This window comes from Myxine glutinosa, chromosome 13 (assembly GCF_964187855.1).
Source record: "Myxine glutinosa chromosome 13, kmMyxGlut1.1, whole genome shotgun sequence".
Classification (NCBI taxonomy): Eukaryota; Metazoa; Chordata; class Myxini; order Myxiniformes; family Myxinidae; genus Myxine; species Myxine glutinosa.
This window is the reverse complement of record NC_136273.1, coordinates 58,046,633-58,063,135: the sequence shown is the minus strand read 5'-3', so window position 1 is coordinate 58,063,135 and position 16,503 is coordinate 58,046,633. Positions and strand designations below refer to the sequence as shown.

The 16,503-nt window shown below is 39.0% G+C and overlaps 1 protein-coding gene across 2 annotated transcripts in view; it reads right to left on the bottom strand.

The window, feature by feature from the left end:
* The window catches only part of LOC137417471 (choline transporter-like protein 4), an 80,437-nt gene that overhangs the window by 47,924 nt on the left and 16,010 nt on the right, over positions 1–16,503 (bottom strand). For both annotated transcript variants that reach the window (XR_013621223.1, XM_078767540.1), the window contains exon 4: positions 10,299–10,383. Coding sequence is in view for 1 of the 2 variants with exons in the window: in XM_078767540.1 (XP_078623666.1) it covers positions 10,299–10,383 (85 nt within the window). In the remaining variant the exon portion in view is untranslated. The remainder of the gene's footprint in view (positions 1–10,298; positions 10,384–16,503) is intronic.

The window sequence follows — 16,503 nt, the reverse complement described above, 5'->3', positions numbered from 1 at the left end:
CACGAAATTTCTATTAAATGTTTCTAAAGAAAAACCCTGTTTGCTTTACCTATATCTGCCTGGCATTGCCCTGTCTGGTTACCCTCTCTCCCCTCGTATCTATTAACACCCCCAGATCCTTCTCCTCGGTGACACGCCCCTTCAATCATGTAATCTCTATTTTCATTATTCCTACCCATCCCCAGCACCTTACATTTGTTTCGGTAAAATTTTGCCCAAACTTTGCAAATACTTTCCTGAATTTGATCACTAGCCCGTCTGCTATGTATCTATCCTACCTCCAAGCTTTGTGTCATCTGAAAATTTGGAAAGCCCACTCTTCACCTCACTGTCCAAATCATTGATGGAAATTAGGAATGACGAGAACGTAACTCGGTAGAGCGCAAACCTCCGCCAGGCTGAACAGGTTATATTTTGTATCCCACTGATATTCCGGATCAGGATTCGGACCTGAACCAAAATCTAATCGGCTTGTTATTGTCACCTAACCAACTTGTCCACCATGTTTAGTTGTAACTCGTCCATAACTTTTGAGATATCATGTTGTATGTCGCTTTTCACCCGATCTCTCAATGGCGAAGGATTACTTTAAAATTAAATAATTCTCGTATCCGAATCCATATTTAGATCTTCACCAAGATCGAATCAATTCGTCCTTGTCACACACCCAACCGGTCCACCAAGTTTTGTCCAAATCCGTCCTTAACTTTCTGAGATATCGTGCTATGTATCCGTTTTAGACCGATCACTCAATGGTGAAGAATCACTTAAAAATTAAATAATTCTCGTATCCGAATCCATATTCAGATCTTCACCAAAATCAAATCGATTAGTCCTTGTCACACACACAACCTGTCCACCAAGTTTCCTCTGAATCCGTCCTTAACTTTCTGAGATATCCTGCTATGTATCCGTTTCCGACCGATCACTCAATGGTGAAGAATCACTTAAAAATTAAATAATTCTCGTATCCGAATCCATATTCAGATCTTCACCAAAATCGAATCGATTAGTCCTTGTCACACACACAACCTCTCCACCAAGTTTCCTCTGAATCCGTCCACAACGTTTTGAGATAACCTGCTATATATTGTTTTTCGTCCTATCTCCCAATGGTGAAGAATCACTTTTTTAAAATCCTACTCGCCGAATCCGGATCTTCACCAAAATCGAATAATTTCGTCTGTGTCACATAATCTACTTCTCTGCCAAATTTTGTCCGAATCCGTCCACAACTTTTTGAGATATCCTGTTCACAGACAGACAGATACACAAACAGACGGGGGTGAAAACATAACCTCCATCCACCCTCGGTGGTGGAGGTAATAACGGTCCTAGTACTGACCCCTGAGGTAGCCCACTACCAACCTCCTCCCAGCAAGACATTCTCCTACTCACAGCCATTCTTTGCTTCCAATCACCAATCCAGTTAGCTACCTGACCAGCCACTCCACAAGCCCTCACCTTGGCCCACAACCTCGTCTGTGGTATGCCTTCTTGAAGTCCAGATATACAATGTCCACTGCCATTCCCTCATCCACCTGATCAGAAACTGTTTCATAGAACTTTTAAATATTTGTCAAACAAGACATACGTTTGATAAACCCATGATGACAGCCCTTAATTAGTTTGTATTTATTTAAATGGTTCCTCATGTGGTCCCGAATTAATGTCTCCAACAGGTCTATAGTTCCCCAACGAGACACACCTATTTATTGGGACATCCTGCCTGTTCAGTTCTCCCAGGACTAGATGGGTGTCTTACAAGAGACAGGAAGACTCCCATGTACAACAGAAATGCCACCATTACCGAAACGTCTTTATTGCGCAGATGTGCAGACCAATCCTGGCAAACGTATTATTCACGCATGCGCAGATGCAGCGTAGTGATAGATCACACATCCTCCTCTACAGTTAATTAACATCTTTTTTAACCCCCCCCCCCCCCCCCCCAATAACAAATTGAATTTGAAATTCTCCAGGAAAAGTCCATTGCTGATTAAAGTCACAACAATCTGGTTGTTTCGGTTTTCGATTCCTTTGTGCAGTGGGTACTACTTCCTGAAAGGCTCAGTAACAATGTCCATCTTGGAGCCCTGGATGCCGCCCACTTTGTAAGACTTTGTAAGTTGTTCTCTCGTGGAACAAGACCCATTGTCCGACCTCACACAAAAGTGTTAGGTAGGCCCTCTGTGCGGCAAACGGTTCTTGCAATTTGTCAAACGTGACCTCACTTGCCATTTTTGTATTGACATCTACTGAAATCCACTGAGTGCACATCACCAAGGATGAATAGGATCTTTCCTTGGACTGGAACTACATAATCTACATTTATGTGCGACCATGGTTGCTTGGGGTACTCCCAAGGGAGCAGTGGTGCTTTGGAAGGAAGTTTCTGGTACACCTGACATTCATGACACGCTTTGACTTTTTGCTCTAAGTCCATGTCCATTCGACACCACCACATACAGCTTTGCGCCAAACAATACCCATGTGGCCCTCGTGCAACATGTCAACCATCTGACATCAATGTTGAGGTGGCAGTTCACCCATGCTCCCCAAAGTACACACCCCACATGAACACTCAGTTCATGTTTATGAGTAATGAATGGTTTGAACTCTTCCTGTGGCACTGTGCTTGGCCAACCCCTGAGGACACACTCATGGACGCATGAGAGGACAAGATCCCTGACTGTCATCAGCCATACCACTGTAGGGGTGATCAGTGAAATCTCCATGGTGTCCATCAAGAAAGTCACTTCTCCAGGAATCAGACCCAGTCAGTGCATGTGGAAGATAGCTCAGGGCCTCAACCCTGAGGGTTATTCTAAAGGGTAATTTGAAAGGGTTCTAAAGGATAATTCTAATAGGTACTAAAGAGTAATTCTAAAGGGTAATTCTAAAGGATTCCAAAAATTAATTCTAGAGGTAATTCTCAAGGGTTCTAAAGTGTAATTCTAAAGGGTTCAAAAGGGTAATTCTAGAGGGTTCTAAAGGGTAATTCTCAAGGGTTCTACAGGGTAATTCTAAAGGGTAATTATAAAGGGTTCTAAAGAGTAATTCTAAAGGGCAATTCTAAAGGGTTCTAAAGAGTAATTCTAAAGGGTTCTAAAAGTCAATTCTAAAGGGTTCTAAAGGGTAATTATAATGGGTTCTAAAGGGTAATTATAATGGGTAATTCACGAGGGTTCTAAAGGGTAATTATAAAGGGTAATTATAAAGGGTTCTAAAAGATTATTCAAAAGGGGTTTAAAGAGTAATTCTAAAGGGTTCTAAAGAGTAATTCTAAAGGTTTCTAAAGGGTCATTCTAAAGGGTCATTCTAAAGGGTAATTCTAATGGGTTCTAAAGGGTAATTCTATTGGGTTATAAAGGGTAATTATAATGGGTTCTAAAGGGCAATTCTAAAGGGTTCTAAAGGGTAATTCTAAAGGGCAATTCTAAAGGGTTCTAAAGAGTTTTAAAGGGGTATTATAAAGGGTTCTAAAGAGTAATTATATAGGGTTCTATAGGGTGATTCTAAAGGGTTCTAATGAGTCATTCTAAAGGGTTCTAAATGGTAATTATAATGGGTTCTAAAGGGTAATTATAATGGGTTATAAAGGGTAATTCTGAAGGGTAATTCTCGAGGGTTCTAAAGGTCAATTCTAAAGGGTTCTAAAGGTCAATTCTAAAGGGTTCTAAAGGGTAATTATAATGGGTTCTAAAGGGTAATTATAATGGGTAATTCACGAGGGTTCTAAAGGGTAATTATAAAGGGTAATTATAAAGGGTTCTAAAAGATTATTCAAAAGGGGTTTAAAGAGTAATTCTAAAGGGTTCTGAAGAGTAATTCTAAAGGTTTCTAAAGGGTCATTCTAAAGGGTAATTCTAAAGGGTCATTCTAAAGGGTAATTCTAATGGGTTCTAAAGGGTAATTCTATTGGGTTATAAAGGGTAATTATAATGGGTTCTAAAGGGCAATTCTAAAGGGTTCTAAAGGGTAATTCTAAAGGGCAATTCTAAAGGGTTCTAAAGAGTTTTAAAGGGGTATTATAAAGGGTTCTAAAGAGTAATTATATAGGGTTCTATAGGGTGATTCTAAAGGGTTCTAATGAGTCATTCTAAAGGGTTCTAAATGGTAATTCTAAAGGGTTCTAAAGAGCAATTGTAAAGGGTTATAAAAGTTAATTCTAAAGGGTTCTAAAGAATAATTCTAAAGGATAATTCTAATAGGTACTAAAGGGTAATTGTACAGGGTAATTCTAGAGTGTTGTAAATGGTAATTATAAAGGGTGATTCTAAAGGGTTCTAAAAGATAATTCAAAAGGGTTTTAAAGAGTAATTCTAAAGGGTTCTAAAAGATAATTCATAAGGGTTTTAAAGAGTAATTCTAAAGGGTTCTAAAAGACAATTCAAAAGTGTTTTAAACAGTAATTCTAAAGGGTTCTAAAAGATAATTCAAAAGTGTTTTAAAGAGTAATTCTAAAGGGTTCTAAAAGATAATTCATAAGGGTTTTAAAGAGTAATTCTAAAGGGTTCTAAAAGACAATTCAAAAGTGTTTTAAAGAGTAATTCTAAAGGGTTCTAAAAGATAATTCAAAAGGGTTTTACAGAGTAATTCTAAAGGGTTCTAAAAGATAATTCATAAGGGTTTTAAAGAGTAATTCTAAAGGGTTCTAAAAGATAATTCAAAAGTGTTTTAAAGAGTAATTCTAAAGGGTTCTAAAAGATAATTCAAAAGGGTTTTAAAGAGTAATTCTAAAGGGTTCTAAAAGATAATTCAAAAGTGTTTTAAAGAGTAATTCTAAAGGGTTCTAAAAGATAATTCATAAGGGTTTTAAAGAGTAATTCTAAAGGGTTCTAAAAGACAATTCAAAAGTGTTTTAAAGAGTAATTCTAAAGGGTTCTAAAAGATAATTCAAAAGGGTTTTACAGAGTAATTCTAAAGGGTTCTAAAAGATAATTCATAAGGGTTTTAAAGAGTAATTCTAAAGGGTTCTAAAAGATAATTCAAAAGGGTTTTAAAGAGTAATTCTAAAGGGTTCTAAAAGATAATTCAAAAGTGTTTTAAAGAGTAATTCTAAAGGGTTCTAAAAGATAATTCAAAAGGGTTTTAAAGAGTAATTCTAAAGGGTTCTAAAAGATAATTCAAAAGTGTTTTAAAGAGTAATTCTAAAGGGTTCTAAAAGATAATTCAAAAGGGTTTTAAAGAGTAATTCTAAAGGGTTCTAAAAGATAATTCATAAGGGGTTTAAAGAGTAATTCTAAAGGGTTCTAAAAGATAATTCAAAAGGGTTTTAAAGAGTAATTCTAAAGGGTTCTAAAAGATAATTCATAAGGGGTTTAAAGAGTAATTCTAAAGGGTTCTAAAAGATAATTCAAAAGGGTTTTACAGAGTAATTCTAAAGGGTTCTAAAAGATAATTCATAAGGGGTTTAAAGAGTAATTCTAAAGGGTTCTAAAAGATAATTCATAAGGGGTTTAAAGAGTAATTCTAAAGGGTTCTAAAAGATAATTCAAAAGGGTTTTAAAGAGTAATTCTAACGGGTTCTAAAAGATAATTCATAAGGGGTTTAAAGAGTAATTCTAAAGGGTTCTAAAAGATAATTCATAAGGGGTTTAAAGAGTAATTCTAAAGGGTTCTAAAAGATAATTCAAAAGGGTTTTACAGAGTAATTCAAAAGGGTTTTACAGAGTAATTCTAAAGGGTTCTAAAAGATAATTCAAAAGTGTTTTAAAGAGTAATTCTAAAGGGTTCTAAAAGATAATTCAAAAGGGTTTTAAAGAGTAATTCTAAAGGGTTCTAAAAGATAATTCATAAGGGGTTTAAAGAGTAATTCTAAAGGGTTCTAAAAGATAATTCATAAGGGGTTTAAAGAGTAATTCTAAAGGGTTCTAAAAGATAATTCAAAAGTGTTTTAAAGAGTAATTCTAAAGGGTTCTAAAAGATAATTCAAAAGGGTTTTACAGAGTAATTCTAAAGGGTTCTAAAAGATAATTCAAAAGGGTTTTAAAGAGTAATTCTAAAGGGTTCTAAAAGATCATTCAAAAGGGTTTTACAGAGTAATTCTAAAGGGTTCTAAAAAATCATTCAAAAGGGTTTTACAGAGTAATTCTAAAGGGTTCTAAAAGATAATTCAAAAGGGTTTTAAAGAGTAATTCTAAAGGGTTCTAAAAGATAATTCAAAAGTGTTTTAAAGAGTAATTCTAAAGGGTTCTATAAGATCATTCAAAAGGGTTTTACAGAGTAATTCTAAAGGGTTCTATAAGATCATTCAAAAGGGTTTTAAACAGTAATTCTAAAGGGTTCTAAAAGATAATTCAAAAGTGTTTTAAAGAGTAATTCTAAAGGGTTCTAAAAGATAATTTAAAAGGGTTTTACAGAGTAATTCTAAAGGGTTCTAAAAGATAATTCAAAAGTGTTTTAAAGAGTAATTCTAAAGGGTTCTATAAGATCATTCAAAAGTGTTTTAAAGAGTAATTCTAAAGGGTTCTAAAAGATAATTCAAAAGTGTTTTAAAGAGTAATTCTAAAGGGTTCTATAAGATCATTCAAAAGGGTTTTAAAGTGTAATTCTAAAGGGTTCTAAAAGATAATTCAAAAGGGTTTTACAGAGTAATTCTAAAGGGTTCTAAAAGATAATTCAAAAGTGTTTTAAAGAGTAATTCTAAAGGGTTCTATAAGATCATTCAAAAGGGTTTTACAGAGTAATTCTAAAGGGTTCTATAAGATCATTCAAAAGGGTTTTAAAGTGTAATTCTAAAGGGTTCTAAAAGATCATTCAAAAGGGTTTTACAGAGTAATTCTAAAGGGTTCTAAAAGATCATTCAAAAGGGTTTTAAAGAGTAATTCTAAAGGGTTCTAAAAGATCATTCAAAAGGGTTTTACAGAGTAATTCTAAAGGGTTCTAAAAGATCATTCAAAAGGGTTTTACAGAGTAATTCTAAAGGGTTCTAAAAGATAATTCAAAAGGGTTTTACAGAGTAATTCTAAAGGGTTCTAAAAGATCATTCAAAAGGGTTTTACAGAGTAATTCTAAAGGGTTCTAAAAGATCATTCAAAAGGGTTTTACAGAGTAATTCTAAAGGGTTCTAAAAGATAATTCAAAAGGGTTTTACAGAGTAATTCTAAAGGGTTCGAAAAGATAATTCAAAAGGGTTTTACAGAGTAATTCTAAAGGGTTCGAAAAGATAATTCAAAAGGGTTTTAAAGAGTAATTCTAAAGGGTTCTAAAAGATAATTCAAAAGGGTTTTACAGAGTAATTCTAAAGGGTTCTAAAAGATAATTCAAAGTGTTTTAAAGAGTAATTCTAAAGGGTTCTAAAAGATAATTCAAAAGGGTTTTACAGAGTAATTCTAAAGGGTTCTAAAAGATAATTCAAAAGGGTTTTAAAGAGTAATTCTAAAGGGTTCTAAAAGATAATTCAAAAGGGTTTTAAAGAGTAATTCTAAAGGGTTCTAAAAGATAATTCAAAAGTGTTTTAAAGAGTAATTCTAAAGGGTTCTAAAAGATAATTCAAAAGGGTTTTAAAGAGTAATTCTAAAGGGTTCTAAAAGATAATTCAAAAGGGTTTTAAAGAGTAATTCTAAAGGGTTCTAAAAGATAATTCAAAAGGGTTTTAAAGAGTAATTCTAACGGGTTCTAAAAGATAATTCAAAAGGGTTTTAAAGGGTAATTTTGAAGGGTTCTAAAGGGTAATTTTAATGCGTTCTAAAGGGTAATTCAAAAGGATCTTAAAGGGTAATTCCATAGAGTTATAAAGAGTTTCCATCCTTTCTTGGGTTTGTCTATTTCATATTAAAATTGACAAACTTAAACCGGTTCTGTCGGACATGGGTGTGATTGTTTTGGACACCGTTGACAAGGTTAATCTGCCTTTGATGCAATTGTATTGCTATCAGGAGTCTATTAAAACTTTAATTGCTATTACTAAGGAAGAGCCTGTCCTTATGGCTGGATTAATGACCCCAGAATTTGAGCATTTTATTATGTTTTGGTATACCCCACTTCCACCAGGTGGGGCTATACATCAGGGGGTGTGGATCGCGATTGAAAAGTGGGGGCGACATTTTCTGGGAAAATTATTTTGAAGTGGCTATGAAGAAGATGATTATGTTTTTTGTCATTTTCCAAAAAAAAAGGAATTTTCATCTTGTGACAAATCTGCGACAGCAGCACACAAAGGGTTAAAAGTTTGGACAGCATCACTGAACTACAAAATTGACAGAACAAAAATAGCCCGTTTGTAATTCCTCTTTTCAGACAGTAAGACAGGGCCTGTGTGGATTGTACAGAGCAACGCGTTTTTTGTTATATTCGAGTAGAAAGTGCGGGGGGGGGGGCATAATCCTCCCTTGTCAAAAAAGTGGGGGCGGGGGTCCTTACACATTTAAAGTGAGAGAATTTGGGGAATCCCCCACCCTGAACCCCCAATACTTTGTTTTTTACCACCTACAACATTCCTGTGTTGTACAACCACCAGTTTTATTCTCATTTCATCGAGCGGATCAGAAGTCAAACAAAAACAAACACACAGACAGACAATCCTTTGTTTTCACTGACGTCACAGTTACCCATCTCGCATTGCGCGGCGGCCATTTTGATACCCAAGCTAATCTGTCAGTGTGCGCTGATATTGATTTGTTGCATTGATTTATGGTGAATGCAGATCGCAAAAAGTCTGTTTTATAAAGTAATTTTGTTTGTTTTGTCACGTTCATGTGGAGTGTGGTGCCATCTAGTTTATATTACGTATTGTTGCCTAACAAACACAGAACATTCGGTTTAAGTTTGCCGTGGACCAGTGAACTGGTGAACACCTGGGCAGTGGGTCAACCTGCAACCAACTACCTGTAGAACAGACTTGGAGTGTACGTAAGGATACGGTAGATCCAGGCTTGAGTATGGCTAGCAGTGCGAGTGCCAACCTTGGCTACCAAGAGACGCTCCCCCCGGACGTTCTTGTTCGTTACAAAGAGAAGATTTCTGTCATTGGGTGTGACCCTTATGGTCTATCAAATGATCAATTTGAGAAGAATGTGAGCAAGTGGCCTCAGGTGACCCACATCGACGTGATCAACTACCTGTTGTTCAGCAAATCGGCCTATACCAAAGATGAGTTGAAGAAGTATAAATCCCTCGAGGCATACAGGTTGTACCAAGATGGATGGGTGCGACAAATCCTACACAAAGAACTGAATGACGTCCACTTGATTCGATCCAAGGTATTAATATATTAAACAAACATGTATTTTTTAAAGCTGCTTGTGTTAATGTTATGGACCTGATTGATTAAGTGCCCTCCATTTGTTCAAAAACCACTGCAGTTTTAAGCTGTGCATGCATGTGTGCATACTTTGTAGACATGTGACGCACAGTGCGAAGTGAGTGCCGCCATGTGTGCTTTGTGCGTATGGCCATAAGTCATCACCTATATATTTGTATGATTATACAATGAAACATGTTCTTACTTACTGTTAACAAAATGCTCGGAGCAGACAGGTGTGCGATCCCACTGTGATTCTGTTTCGATGTCACTGCGATTGATGGCAGCCTTCCACAAACGCCGCCTCTCTTCACTTAAATTTCTTGTTTCCTCACCCTGATTCAGTAGAAGTTTGGGCGTTTTGTAAAACTTAACTCCTGGCCTAACGCCTGGCCTGTTTGAACAACGAAATACGCCGCAAATTGGCATGACTGGTCGTGAACAAAAACTATTTAATGTGAATCCGCTGACGACGTTGTTCGAGAGGGTATCAAAATGGCCGAGGTGTCCCAGGGTGCCCTGCGCTCGTGCTCCGATGACGTCACAAGAAAACAAGCATTCCATTGCACGGTCGGCGCGTGCTGGGCTTTGTGTGTCTACAGAAGGCGATTTGATTGGTTATTGTTCAGGCTACTTGCCCACCTGCATCATTTGTCACAATATTCGATCCGATTGTGGAATCGTCTCCCTGTGTACTGTGTCTTGTCCTCCCTGAATTGCCTTTCAAATGCGCTGCCTACCTGATATGCGCACCCATACATATCCACCATCTTTTCTAGACACACTGATTCTTTCTCATTGTGTTCCTCTCTTGACCATTGCTTCTCGTGTTTGTGTTGTTCCTCGTTTTCTCCCCCTTTGCTGCCCTTTGTTATTTATCTCCTCCATAAGCCTAAACCCTCATCTATACCATGACAATATGCTGAATGTTGGAATATTAAAGTATTCAAGGAAAAGCATGACAATCCCGTAAGTTCTTTGAGCATCAATGCAAGGGAAAGTGGTCATCATGCATTAACAAGTGACCTTTGGAGATTGGTGGGAAACACACCTGCCTGGTTGGGCATTGCATACCAACAAGGATCGTTGTCCCCAAACACTTTATCATGTTGGTGTAGTACAGGTATGGACGGTCACTGAGGAACAGGGAGGTAGACATGACATTGTGAACTCGCATTCCACACTTTAATAATGTGATTATTTTGCCATTTCATCTCTGGTTGAAATAGGGACAGGAACATAATTCTTCAAACATCCCTTACTTCATCAAAATACAATAGTTTCAAATATATATTGAGACTTGGCATTTTTACCCATCACTTTTCTGACTGATTCAATCAAAAGATAACATGTCGTACTTCCCAAACATTCTGCTCGATTCACCCTACTATTTGCCTGAGGTCATCTTCCATCTGCTGGAAGTCCGCTAACATCACCTTAGTGGCGTGGGCCAGGGATGTAATCCTGCCGGAGCACACCAGACTATATACAGTCACGTGGAAAAGTAAGTACACCCCATGTAAAGTTTTGACTTTTTCAACATATTTCAACATACAGCTATTTGGTCTTCATTTCAACAATATTGATAGGTAAAGGTGATATAATAAAACAAATATCATGAAACATTTACATTTTGTAGTCCATTGTATAATTTAAATAAACATAAATGCAAATTCCGCATGTGGAAAAAGTAAGTACACCCTTGGCTCTAATAGGTGGTATTTTGGCAGAAACAACCTCAAGTAGGCGTTTCTTATAACTGTCTACCAGTCTCTGACATCGACTGGGAGAAATTTTTGCCCACTCCTCCATGCAGAATTATTTCAGCTGTGCGATGTTTGAGGGGTTTCTTGCATGCACAGCTCGTTTCAAATCCCACACAACATCTCAATGGAATTTAGATCCGGGCTTTGACTTGGCCATTCCAGAACCCTCCATTTCTTTCTTTTCAGCCATTCCTTGGTGGATTTACTGGTATGTTTAAGGTCATTGTCATGTTCCAAGGTCCACATTCGGTTGAGCTTCAACTTTCCGACAGATGACCTCACATTATCCTCAAGCAACCTCTGGTACAATGAAGAATTCATAGTGGATTCTATGATGGTGAGCTGCCCAGGCCCTGATGCAGCAAAGCTGCCCCAAACCATAATATTTCCACCACCATGCTTTACAGTTGGTATCAGGTTCTTGTGGTCAAATGCTGTCTTTGGTTTTCGCCAAACATGTCTTCTGGTACTGTGGCCAAATAGCTCTACCTTTGACTCATCTGTCCAGAGCACATTGTTCCAGAAGTGCTGGTCTTTGCCTAGGTGTTCATTGGCAAACTTTAGTCTTGCCATGATGTTCTTTCTGGACAGCAAAGGTTTCCTCCTGGCACACCTCCCATGTAGATCAAATTTGTGCAGCCTCTTTCTAAAGGTAGACTCGTGCACTTTGACATCAACAGTGGCAAGAGCTACCTGTAGGTCCCGTGATGACATTCTGGGGTTCTTAGAGACTTCTTTCAGCATCTTGCGGTCTGCTCTCAGGCTGAACTTGCTGGGGCGGCCTGGCCTGAACAAGTTGGTAGTTGTTCGGAATCTTCTCCACTTGTAGATGATCTTCCGGACAGTCGAATGATTGATTTCAAATTGTTTGGAGATCTTTTTAAATCCCTTCCCAGACTCGTAGGCATCTATAACCTTCTTTCTGAAGGCATCAGAGAGCTATTTTGATATAGGCATGGTGACGCCGCACACTTCAACAACAAAGAGCAAACCAAACTAAATGCTTGAGGTTTAAAGAAGACAGGTTCCTCCAAGATCCTCTCTAACGATGTTCTAATCATTTGCACCTGAGCTGGTGCACCTGATTCTAATTTTAGGTATTTTAAGGAGTGATAAATGTGGGGGTGTACTTACTTTTTCCACATGCGAAATTTGCATTTATGTTTATTTAAATTATACAATGGACTACAAAATGTAAATGTTTCATGATATTTGTTATATTATATCACCTTTATCTATCAATATTGTTGAAATGAAGATCAAATAGCTGTATGTTGAAATATGTTTAAAAGGTCATAACTTTACATGGGGTGTACTTACTTTTTCACGTGACTGTATATAATAAATTTATTAATAATAAACACCCACGTTCAAGGTAGTTTGAGTTATTGTGCTTTGTGTGCTTTCATGGCCAAATAATAGGGATCGAACCTTGGATATGTCGATATGTTTAACACTTTGTCTAGGCAGCGATATTATAACAATACAGGGTGTGGGCAATACAGACCCGGATGAATTGCTGAATACAACAAGGCCCAGAAGGGAGACAAACTTTCCAACCATTTTATATCTGGATTTCATGAATTATTTTATGTTTACAAAAAGTATTTACACCATGGAAGATGTTATGACATGGAAAAGTTTAGATGTCTACAACTAGTCGAAGTGTGGGTGGATCAGTGATGTGGCTGTTCTTGCGAATAATGACTATCATGTGGTACGAGCAAAGGAAGGCCTGTAATACATCAACGACAAGGACTCATGTTGACAGAACAATTATTATGAATGATGTTTGCACTGTATGTTAACATCATGCTTACCTGCTCTGACATCTCCTTCAGGTTGTTCATCCGGCCCCAAAGCTTTTTATCTTCTTTCGTCAAAACCAAGAAATAAACCAACTGAACAAATTGTGCTAGCAGATCGGAGCCCCAGCTTAACGTTCATCCATGGGACCAGACTAGACAACTTAGAGGCGAATGTACCTCTAGGCCATTCTGCCAGACCTCACCACATGGTAATAAATAAATAAATAAAAATTCTTTATTTCTCAAAATACATAGTTTTGTTTTGAAAATGGTGACTTTTTATGAAAGGGGATTCTGGTGTGTGTGTGTGTGTGTGTGTGTGTGTGTGTGTGTGTGTGTGTGTGTGAGTGAGATCCGAGACCTACTAGGTCTCATAGTATTTACCTCCATTGTGTGTGTGTCGTTGCTCGTTAGCTCCATAATTTGGTTTTTAGAAGGTGGAACGGAGTCCTCCCTGGACTCTAAAGCCCCAGTCATACCAGATTTGAGTGGCCACGAATCGCCCCGATCACCCCCGATCATCCAGGAATCGCCAGGACCCCAATACGATCTGGCCAAGAATGTCGCCCCGATCTTAGGTCGTGGCGATTCGTGGCCTGAAAATGGCCGGTATGACTGGGGCTTAAAGTATCCACGCCCCTCCCCCTCCGCCCCCCCCCCCTCCCACCGCTTCAGTGAAGGATTGTGACTCATGGGCTAAGTTGTGAAGCTTTGCCTTATAGGTGACTCGTGCTTTCTGTTTCTACCTTCCAGAACCTCCACCTGTCTGAATGACTATGTCCCACCATCTTTTAAAAGCCATTGGTGTATCATCCTTGGTCTTGGGCATCTATAATGATTCGTTCTCCATCACAGTTGAGTTGACCTCTTCTTAGCTATTCCAGTGATCCTTCTTTGTCTGTCCCCAATTTGTCTAACTCCTTTTCATATTTCCCTGCTCTTTTGTTTTTCTCCCAGTTATCACTATATATCTGCTGGTATTTCATCTTGTATTTTTCTTTTGCCTTTTTTGCAATCGTTGGAGCCGTATTCATTGCTGTATCAGGTTGGTGCGTGACATCTTCCAATTGCACCTGTTTTTGGGGAAAAAATTGGAAAGTGAGGGAGAGATACCTTTTCTGGCTTGTTGTGTTCATGCATGTACACAAATTGTATTCGATTCGAATTTTTTTTTGTAGGCTTCCCCAGATCTGTGCCTCGGCACAATCCTGTCTCTGAGCTCTGTAGGCAGTTCCTCTGACCTCATGGCTTGGTTTTTGCTCTGATATGCATCGTCAGCTGTGAGACCTTATATATACAGGTGTGTGCCTTTCCAAATCATGTCCAATCAATTGAATTTACCACAGGTGGACTCCAATCAAGGTGTAGAAACATCTCAAAGATGATCAAGAGAAATGGGAAGCACCTGAGCTAAATTTCAAGTGTCATAGCAAAGGGTATGAATACTTATGTCAATGTGATATTTCAGTTTTTTCTTTTTAATAAATTTGCAAAACTTTCTGACATCCTGTTTTCTCTTTGTCATTATGGGGTATTGAGTGTAGATTGATGAGGGAAAAGATGAATTTAAACGATTTCAGCATAAGGCTGCAACATAACAAAATGTGAAAAAAGTGAAGGGGTCTGAATACTTTCTGAATGCACTATATATATATATATACCCTGCAAAAAAAGAAACGCAAAAGTAGTAAAATCGTAAATATCTGACAGAGTGTTGCCGATATCCTTACAAAATTAATACCAAAAATGAATCGGTCATTTCTGCATGGATTGGGATTGATTTGTGTGGAAAGAATGAGGTACTGCAGAAATTTGGCGAAAAGATGGAACAATCGCAAAAACACAACCAGGTGAGAGCCTGGCACCGAAACACACCAACATGACATGCACGTGCAACATCACTTGTGGGGCTATAAAAACGTTGCGTTTTCATTTGCATGCCATCACAATCTTACAGCAAGTGAACAGCGGAAACATGCCACGACTGACGGAAGCCCAACGCAACAACGCCATCCGCCGACTGCAGACAGGCGAAGCATCTTCGGCCGTAGCCAGGTTTTTCCACGTAGCACCAAGCACCATTACAAGACTGCGGAACCGTTATCAGACACACGGGACAACACGTGACCTTCCCAGATCCGGTCGACCACGTATCACTACTCGAGCACATGACAGATTCATACGGCGACGTCACTTACGTGAAAGAACCACCACGGCCACCTCTACAACTGCGGCGATGCCAGGATTGCGTAGGATATCGGCCCAGATAGTGAGGAACCGTTGACGCGCTGAAGGTATTCGCGCTGGACGACCAGTTCGAGGTGTCATTTCGACGGACCTGCATCGTCGACTGCGACGTCAATGGTGTCAAGGTCACACAGTATGGCCACAACTGCGATGGAGACAAGTTTGGTTTCGTGACGCGTCACGTTTTATGCTTCGCCGTGCGGATGGGAGACGTCGTGTTTACAGGCGTCGCGGGGAACGTGTTGCCCGAAACTGCATACAGGAAGTGGACAGATTTGGTGGTGGAAGTGTGATGATGTGGGCAGCCATCTCCTACACTGGTAGAACAGACTTGGTGCACGTTCAAGGGAATTTAACGGCACAACGTTACACGGATGAGATTCTTCGGCCACACGTCCTTCCCATTATGCAACAAGCGAACGTCATTTTCCAACAAGACAACGCCCGACCTCACACGGCAAGACTGACAAAAGCCTTTTTGAAGAATCACAACATCTAGGTCCTGCCATGGCCCTCCAGGTCTCCAGATTTAAACCCAATCGAACATTTATGGGATGCACTGGATCAACGACTGCGAGCACGTCAGCAACAACCACAGAACCTCCGACAGTTGGCACAAGCACTGCAGGCAGAGTGGGTGAACATTCACCAGGCCACAATTCGGGATCCGATTGCTTCCATGGGACGACGATGCCAGTCAGTTTTGGACTCTAATGGTGGCCATACAAGATATTGAGCACAGATGACCCTCACCTTGAAAATCTACTGTTCCATGTGTGCCATATGGAACCTGGGTCAATGAGAATGATGTGTGCCAATTTTGAACAATCGATTACCATCTGTTGATTATTTATATGATATATAAAATATACATCTAAAATCACTTTTACGTTTCTTTTTTTGCAGTTTTTGCAGGGTATATATATATATATATTTGTATACAGAATCGAGGCTCGTGTACGAGCGAACACATTGAACATGAAAACATGCGCACACACATAAAACATGCAATGAAAGGAGTGGGAGACAAGAGGGGGAGAGAGAGAGGGAAGAACACAAGCACAACAACAGCAGAGAACAGGGACGTCGGTAGATCTGTGGAAGGGGGAGGGCTAGGGGAGGAGGGAGGTGTACATGGTGTAAAGCAAATGAACACTTCTACGAATTTCAGGAAAGAAGTTGGGGATTTAAAGAGGTGGATTTGGGGTGCCTTAACGGGGGCAGAAAAGATCAAGGTTTTGTATGGGGGAAGAAAAGAGATGGTGGTGAACAGCTGTTTAAAGACCTGGAGGGAGGAGAGGGATTGAAGAGAGTGTGATAGTTTGTTCCAGAGGCGGGAGAAAAGAGGAATGAAAGAGTGAAGGTGAGCAGAGAGTCTTGATTTTGGCATGGAGAGATCATGGCAGTTAGTGAGACCCAAAAGCTTGAGTGAAAG